At 39.6% G+C, this 8904-nt stretch overlaps 1 protein-coding gene and 1 pseudogene across 3 annotated transcripts in view; one reads left to right on the forward strand and one right to left on the reverse strand.

Annotated features, from left to right (window-relative positions):
- The window catches only part of LOC104751910 (histone-lysine N-methyltransferase, H3 lysine-9 specific SUVH6-like), an 11577-nt gene extending 2793 nt beyond the window's left edge, over window positions 1-8784 (reverse strand). Inside the window, exons 1-3 of one of the 3 annotated variants that reach the window (XM_010473966.2) lie at window positions 8429-8784; window positions 8124-8195; window positions 5496-8025 (exon numbers count right to left, since the gene is read on the reverse strand). In XM_010473966.2, the coding sequence (XP_010472268.1) occupies window positions 5652-8015 (2364 nt within the window). In that variant the 5' untranslated portion in view covers window positions 8016-8025; window positions 8124-8195; window positions 8429-8784 and the 3' untranslated portion in view covers window positions 5496-5651. Of the gene's footprint in view, window positions 1-5495; window positions 8196-8428 lie in introns of those variants that run through there. The other 2 variants (XM_010473965.2, XM_010473967.2) reach the window with 2 other exon arrangements.
- Window positions 2805-5410, forward strand: LOC104751911 (annotated as a pseudogene).

Genomic DNA, 8904 nt, shown 5'->3' on the forward strand with positions numbered 1-8904 from the left:
AAAAAAAAAAAAAAAAAAAAAAAAAAAAAGGAAAAAGAAACAATACCAAAGACATTAAATCAATGGACGAACCAATCGGTTTAGGACGGTTCAATTTGAAAACCAAAATTAACATTCCCTTTTTTTAATACAAAATGCTTAGAGACCGTCCTCATGAAGACCAATGTCATCGAATCCTAGGCAAACGGGTAGTAGAACAGAGAAAGGTTTCCCCTGACAACATCGCCACACCCCCAAAATGTTATCTTTTGTGAATAAGAAATCGACGAAGAAAGTGCTGAAAGATTCATATTATTGAACAAAGTGAAACTGGTCTTTATATATATACCTATATCTTACAACTAGATTCCAAAACTTAAGCTACTAATAAGTACTAACAAACCAAAACAAACTCAAACGTGGAGATATTCAGCTAAGGAAGACTTATTCAGCTAAAATTAAAAACCAAACAGTGGAGTTGTCCGTTTCTGCAGGACTTCTTTATTCATCATTTCCTCTCCTAAACTGGAACGACTCCTTCCAGTTTACTCTTCTTTCATGCACACTCCCATCCTGCTCCTAAGCTTTTCAAACACCTCAAGTTTCACAGCTTTTGTCATTATGTCAGCTATCTCATCTTGTGTTCCACAGTAGTCCAATTGAATAACTCCTGCATTCACCAACTCTCTTAAGTAATGAAACCTGAAATGAATGTGCTTGCTCCTTCCGTGCAACACAAGATTCATAGACAATTAATTGCAGAACTATTGTCACTCACAGAAGAAGACAGAGTACTTTCCTCTTGCTGAAAACCAATCTCCAACAGTATGTTTCTAAGCCAAACTGCTTGACAAGCTCCATAAGCTGCTGAGACAAACTCTGCTTCAGTAGCCGTTAACGTCACAATCGGCTGCTTCTTTGAGACCCACGACACTGCACCTCCTCCCAGCATGAAAACGTATCCAGAGGTGCTTTTGAAATTTTCAGCTTTGCACACCACCATACTTGTACTGAATTCCAAACTTTCGAGTTCCCTGAACCTATCTCAGGATCCTCTTTGCAGCCGCCATATGTTTTTCATTTGGTCTCTCCATATATCTACTGACCAATTGACTGAATAAATCAAATCAAGCCTAGTAGCAGTCAGGTACCTCAAACTCCCAACAAGTTGTTTTGATGTAAAATTTGCTTGTTTTAGGGGACATTCCAACCTAAGTAATTTCGAATATGGTGTATTGTCATCTTCATTTATGGTTGGGCTTCCTATTGCATCACCAATCTTTGCTTCATTGGCAAAAAGGTGATCAGAAGAACTTTCATTATTTTTTTTGTTGTTATTTTTTACTCTGCTAACGTCTAAACTTATTGAAGTAGTTTATATGTGTTTAGTGCAGCTTCAATCCATTTAGACTTATTGGAGTAGGTCTAACTGTTTCGACTTCTTGGCTGTGGCAGTTCCTTTGCCTTTTGATTTACCGTATTATGCCTGCGTATGTGACTTGTTTTGTTTTGTCTGTATTTTGCTTTCTTTCTACAAAATTTTATATTTTATGGAGTGGAGTTTATTATTAGAGACAACTAGGTTTAATGACGATGTTGGAAAACAGAGGTGTTGGTGTTTTTATGAAACGTTTTGTCATTTGGATGCAAATACTCTTATCATTACTCTCGTATGTTTGTTGGTGTAGTTGAAGCTTCCTTCATTACTCTTGCAGCTCCATTTATAGATGACAATGCTCCTCAGAAACAGGTCTCTGTTTGATCTTTTGCTTTGCACTTCTCACGAAGCCATTCTTTAAAAGCTTGTTTTGTTAACCGTTTTTTCTTCTTCTTCTAGAAAAGCTACATGGATTGGACTGGTTTACATGTGTATGCTAAGTGTAGTGTTTCTCTTAGTTATGTCTATGGTGGATACGTAAGTTATATATATGTTGTCAAAACAGTTTACAAAAACAAAAACACATTGTGTGATCCCTTCTTGATGCTTTTAGGTCGGGAAACATTTCAGTTGACGGTACGCATTTTGGGGTGAAGCTGTTTTAATGGATCCATTTGCTGTTCTTGGTTTTGTAATGAAACCTTTGCATGCAGTTAAAAGGTTTAGAAACAAATCTTGACTTAATGTTAAAGATATTGATCTGACAAAAATAATAAACAGGGTTTCCTTCCTTATACCGTTCCTTAAGACAGTTAGATCAGTCGAAGTAATTATTCCATCAGTAGGTAATTTTTTTATATTTCATCTCTCTTATATGGTAATAATGTTATATAAGGTACTCCGATTATACACTTGTGCAGTGACATTTGCCTTTTGCAGGCTCAGAGTCAGAGACATTAACAAACAACAATCGTCTTCAGGTTGGTAATGAGATTGTGTATGATACGTGATTATTCAGTGTAAGGTATCAATTGAAACTAGCAAGTGAGTTGATTTCATAATCGTATCGGTGGTTTTATTTTATTTTGGTATTATATGCTTATACATTTATCAAACCTTTACTTCAACTGTGGTAGCTCAAGTAACGCGAAATGACATGGAAGTTCAGTTCTGTATAAAGAAAAGGTCTCTTAACTTTTTTATTTTCTTTTCTTTTTCTTACACTATTTTATCTTCTTTGTTAGACTGATACATATACTTGCCTTAAACAAGGTTATGTGTGCATCATACAATTTAGGAGCACACTTGTATTATATTAAGAAACCTCGTCGTTTGGTTGTTGGGGATGTGGGCCGCAAGAAACGAATTGGGCCTAGCCTAATCTAGGGTAAAAAGCAAGAAACGTTTTTGTTTTGTTTTGTTTTGTTCCTCCAACACCAGGCTGAGCTGTTATCATTTTTTTTCTCTTTCAAAAAAGTTTCCGCTTTTACACGAAACTTGGTCAGACTCAGAGCAACAAAGATCCGTTTCTTCCTGATTCTGCGCAGACGATTACGTTTCGGAACATCCTCCAGAGAATTCGGCAATGGATAAAGGTAAACCCTTTCGTTTTCTGTAAATTGTGCCCTCTTCTCCTTCCCGATTCTCCCGTTTCAAGATTTCCAAACCCTAGTTCTTTGCAAATCCTTTCGTTTCTGGAAAGTTACTGTGAATTGTGCCCTCTCTCCCTCTTCTCCTTCCCGATTCCCCCGTTTCAAGATTTCCGATAGTTCTCTATCTCTGTGAAATCAAGGGTTTTGATCAGAAATCGGATCTAGGGTTTAAAAAAAAAAAAATCGAGAATTTGATTATGAGGAAGTGAGATTGAGAGATTGAGATTGAGAGAAAGAGAGGGAGAGAGAGAGAGATAGAACCCTTGTTTGATTTGTGGGCATTACCATATATAAGTACGAAGTTTGAAGGAGAAGTTTCTAAGTTACTGTAAATTGTCTCGCTTGATTCTTCTTTTACACGATACACATTTATAGGAAGATTAGATTAGAAAAGGAGCCTCTTAGTGATTGGATTAGGTGAAGATCACTAACTTAGTGGTAGGATATGGTGTAGAGCGCTAATCACTTAATAACACTAATCTCGTTACAAAGTTATATGAATACTGTATCTTATAGTTTCTTTCTGTTTCTGCAGCAGAGGATTCAGTTTCGGGGCCTCCTCAAGAGAATCAGAATCCCATGGCTGATGATAATCCTCCAGTCATATGTGACGAGTCTTCTCAGAATCCCTCTGCTGAGGATAATCCAGTGATAGATGACAAGTCATCTCTGATTACTGTCACTAAGGATAATGACTTGATACATGACAAGTCATCTCAGACAACTCTTGCTCACAAGTCATCTCAGACAACTCTTGCTCAGAAGTCATCTGTTGCTAAGGATAATCCAGTGAAGACATTCTCAGGCTATCGTTTTTTTCAGGAACTGCTTATGGTATAATGCTCAGAATGAACTATGAAGGAAAAGGAGGGCTGGGAGTATCTGGGCAAGGCATGGAAGAGGCCATTCAGCCTAAGAAGCGTTTAATTAAAAACAGTGGTTTGGGATACATGGGTTTAGACTCACCAAGTCCTCCTCCAAAGCCTCCAAAGCTTCAGCCAGTTGCACCTTCATCTCAGCTTTCACCTCAGCCTCCAAAGCTTCAGCCAGTTGCACCTTCATCTCAGCTTTCACCTCAGCCTCCACCCCAACCTTCAACAACGGTTGTTCCTGACTTCATGGCCTCTCTTCACACAAAATTTTTGGGATTATGTTAGACCTCTTCAAGCTGACCAGAGTAGACTGCAAGGGTCTGATGGAATCATTACTTCAACTGATGTTGTCAAAGAGGAGGAGGAGGTGTCAGCTCCAGTTTCAAATGTTGCCACTGATGTTGTTGCCAAGGAGACAAACAAAAAGAGAAGACGTAGGAAGAAGAAGAAGAATAATAAGATTGTAAAAGCAGAAGATAATGAGCTGCCTTCTTCTACAGAGCAAGAAGCTATGGTAATCTTGCATACAAATCTGGGAGACATTGAGTGCCAGATTTTTTGTGACAAGGTTCCCAAAACAGCTGAAGTATTTGCGGTCTCTCCCTTGTTATTCTTTGAGCTTTGTGTTTGATCTTTCTTGTGTTTGATCTCTTGTGTTTGTTCATTGCAGAACTTTTTGGGTCTATGTGCTAGTGGCTACTATGATGGAACCATTTTTCATAGAAACATCAAAGGGTTTATGATTCAAGGAGGAGACCCAACTGGGACTGACAAAGGAGGAACTAGCATCTGGGGCATGAAACTTCATGACGAGATACACCATTCCCTCAAGGTGAGCTAATTGATTTTCGATGATAAGAGTATTGCGGATTGCCATATCTATACCTCTATTGTCTTTTTCAGAATTTGCTTTGATGCCATTCTCTTATTATATGCAGCACAATGTAAGAGGGATTCTCTCAATGGCAAACAGTGGCCCTAACACCAATGGAAGTCAATTCTTCATCACCTATACTAGACTCCAACATCTCTCAATGGAGTATGCACAGTCTTTGGCAAAGTAATGGATGGTTTCAAAGTTCTTGACATGATGGAAAAGGTAAATATAGAGTATTGATATGACTTTCCTATCTCAGTTTATACTTGACTTTTCTTTATATAATAGTATTTTTCTTAACTTTTGCAGGTTCAAACATCCTCTGAAGATAGGCCACTTGCTGATATAATCCTAAAAGGGGTGACAGTCCGTGCCAGGGACGTAGAGCTCTCATGAAGTGTGTTCATCCGATTTGGTTGATTAGAAGAATATTATTGAACAGTGTAGAGTATTCTTGTCAAATAAAAGGAATCTGATACTAGAAGAAACTTAAGATTGGAGGAGAAGTGAAAAACCCATATTATTGAACAGTGTAGAGGGATTCTCTCAAAGTAAAAACCCATATTATGTTGCCAATTTTTGCCTTTGCTAGGGATATTCATAAACAGTGTAGATCGGTTTAATGAAGCAGAAACTGCAAGTGAGATTGTAACTAGTTTTTGACCATTCAACCCCCGCATAAACGCATATATTTGATATCAAAGAGAGACTTGGTTGTTGACAAATTCAAGCTTTAATTACGACTAAAAATGTAACGTCAACTGTGATTAGTCAACATAAAACCACAAGAAGAAACTGAATATTAAAATGGGAAAAATGTTTGAGAAAACCAAACATAAAACTAGAAGAATCTGAACAAAGCAGGGATAAAAAGTTGAAGGCAAATCCATCCATCAATAGAGCCTATGGGTACATACGGCAGAACCACAGTAGCAAGCTTTCGTCTTGATATTACCCATAGAGTCGCGTACCTGGTCGATCGCATAGTTGTAGTGGTAAGTCAGTTCTTGAAGCGGAGGTATGTTGTCCATTGCGAAGAACATCACGTGAGGCATTCTCTTGTCAGCATGATCATACAATACGTTTTGTGCGTACAGATTTGGCGAGCAGCTGTGGTTTATGAATCTCCCAATATTCCCCTTTGTTGCTGCATCAATGGTGAATCCGCTTGCCTCCTCATCTTCTTCCTCGGCTGGGCCTGCCTGTGCCCCCGGCATAAGCTCTGACATCCCTTCCGCTAAGGTATTTTCGTATCTGTTACCAATATCAAAGAGATACTCATCGTTTCCGGTTCTCCTTTCTGCTTCACTATCCTCCAGAAGCTCACCTACGTATTCGCATATGAAGCTACCCGAAGGGATTGACTTAAGCGACCTCACTCCCCAGCCTCTTGACTTAGTTTTGAAAATCTCAAGCGGGAACCTGATACCATGCTGTGTGACTCTAAGGTAGGAAGAAGCAGGGCATTTACAGCGAGGGCCACACTCATAGATTAAAGGCTTTGCACCAACAATGGCTCCATCGTGGTTGTATGGAATCTCTCCTCCGTTCTTGTCCACACAATTGCAGTTTTTGGCGTCGTCCGTGCAGCCACCGATGCAACTACATGACTTTGGAGGAACTGGTCTGCACCAATCCGGGTAAATCAGTTTCACTATGTAGGTGAACATAGGCGGTTTCTCGTCGTCTATTTCATTCACAGCGCTAATGGGTAGTCGCTCTTTCCCTTCTGAGATGTCAAGTTTGCACAGACCTTCCCGGTATTTCAGATTCTTTGAGTTCTTCACCACTTTCCATGAAAGCTCAGGCTGTCCAGGCATGCGCCTAAGCTTAAACTTGAAGACAAACTTCCCGTGAGATCCGAGTTCTCGCCAATACTCTTCCACAAGATATAATCCGTCATAAACATAATGTGCACCTTTCTTATCACCACCTGATGATTCTAAAGCTGCCTTTTGGTTGCCCCTTATGACACGTACAGGGGTCTGCTTGATTGAGCTGTTTTTCAATGCGAGGTTCCCCTGTACAAGCTTTTGGTCTTTGGGCGGTTTATATTCCTGTCCACTTTTCTTTGCTTGCATCACATTCCCGCCTTGACCAGTGTAGATCAAGATATCTGAGTTATCCAGAGAGTCGTCGTACCCTCCAGAGGCTACAATACTAGTAGCAACTATGTCGTCACCGTGTTTCATATAATCAATACCCCCTTGACTCGGTTTATGCATACCGAGAATGTTCAGCTCCATTCTATATTGGAACTCATCACCAACCTCAATCCCAGGCACAGGTCCCAAAATATGAACACCCACGTTGAGATACTTGCCTTTGCTTTTCAGAATCTTTGAAGCCACGAAATCTACTCTAAACCTTTTTATCCGATCTTTCTCAGGCTTTGCTTCTTCCTCCTGCAAAAGTTTTCTACAAGCTCCATAGAAAAGACGTAGAGTTTCCTTGACTTTTTCCCGGCTAGTATTATCACCACCGCTGCTTGAACCACTGGGACGAGAAGGAGGAATCCCGACATTTAGCATCCAAGACTGTCGAGGTATTCGATGGTCAGGAGAATCCTCTACATCTCGACCTACCCTCTGGCGCGAATAGAAATCCTTCTTCATCCTAGATCCTTCACCATAATCTTTCTTGATCTTTCTGGTAAGCTTCAAGGCTGAATGAAATGCAACCCCTTTCTTTGCCTTTTTTCTACGCGAATCAAGACTTGGTTTTGGAACTGCTACATCTGACGACAACTCAATTTCCAACGGCTCAGTCTGTGCCAAATCATCTCTTCCCAAACATTCTTCATCTGCATAAACAACAATATCCCTCGTCATGTTTTCTGTTCCGCTGCTACTAACATCAGAACCAGAACTCTCAAGAACCGAGTTCTTCTTTCCCATGGAACCCGCAACCTTCACAGTCTGTTCACTATTTGAACTCTCCCCACCAACAGAATCCCCATCTGGCATACAAATGCTCAGAGACTGAACCTCAACATGCTCAGCCATAATGACATCACTCCCGTTTTCCACCAAATCCACATCTCCAGATGGAAACTCACCACAACTCTTCCCATCATCTCTCTGCCCCACCAAACCTTCCTCCTCGGCTTTAACAGAAGTCTCAACCTTTATAACATCTTCAGCAGCTTTAACATCTTCAGCTGTTTTGGGTATAAACACCATCCGACCAGTACCACAACCAGGTGGGAAATCCCTAACAGCACAAACCTTCCGACGCTTAAACTTAAGCCCGGTCATACGATCATTCCTGAAACCACAACCACCAGCAGAAACACCATTCTGAAAAACAACTCTTTTATCAACAAAAGCATCACCAACATTGCTGCTCATAGTCACTTTAACAACCTTTGATGTCGTCTCCGTATTCACCATACTGTTCTCCATCACACCCATAGAAACCCCCAAAAAATCATAAACCTGAGAGAATTTAACAACAGAAAACATCATCATCACTATTTTTAATCAAAATCTCTCACAATATTAACGAACAATCAACCAAGCATGCAAAAACTAATAGGAAACTGTTTCATCACAATCGAATCAAATCGATTTCTTCTACAACGACGATGATCAAATATACAGAAACGCGATTAACTAGAACTTAATCAGATTATAAAGGCAAAAAATAGAGGAGGGAGATGAGATTTTACCGGCGAAAGATCTCCCGTCACCGATCGAAAATGGCCGAGGAGATGAAGATGATAAAATCGAATTGGGTGAATTTGGAGAGGAAGAAGGAGAGCTCTCTCTCTCTCTCTCTATATATATATATATATATATATATCTCAATCTCTCAAAAAGTTTTATGATCGAATTCGAATCAGATGAAATTTGGGTAAATTAATGATAGATAGAGCGAGCGAATAAAAATTGATTTGAGGAAATTAATAATAAAAACGTTGCGATAAAAAAGAAATGGAAGCCATTAACGCAGTAAACATAGAGAAACCAGACTAGTATGGTACGTGGGTGGAAGGAGCCAGGGAGGGATCGTGGTTGACTCGGTTGTGGTTCCTTCCATATTCGTCATTTACTTTTCAAAATTTACTTTACTTACTCTTTTTATTAACCAACACTCTCCCTCTTTTTTTTTTTTTTTTTTTTTTACACTAAATTGGGTAATTTT

The sequence above is a fragment of the Camelina sativa genome, chromosome 16 (assembly GCF_000633955.1).
Source record: "Camelina sativa cultivar DH55 chromosome 16, Cs, whole genome shotgun sequence".
Taxonomy (NCBI): Eukaryota; Viridiplantae; Streptophyta; class Magnoliopsida; order Brassicales; family Brassicaceae; genus Camelina; species Camelina sativa.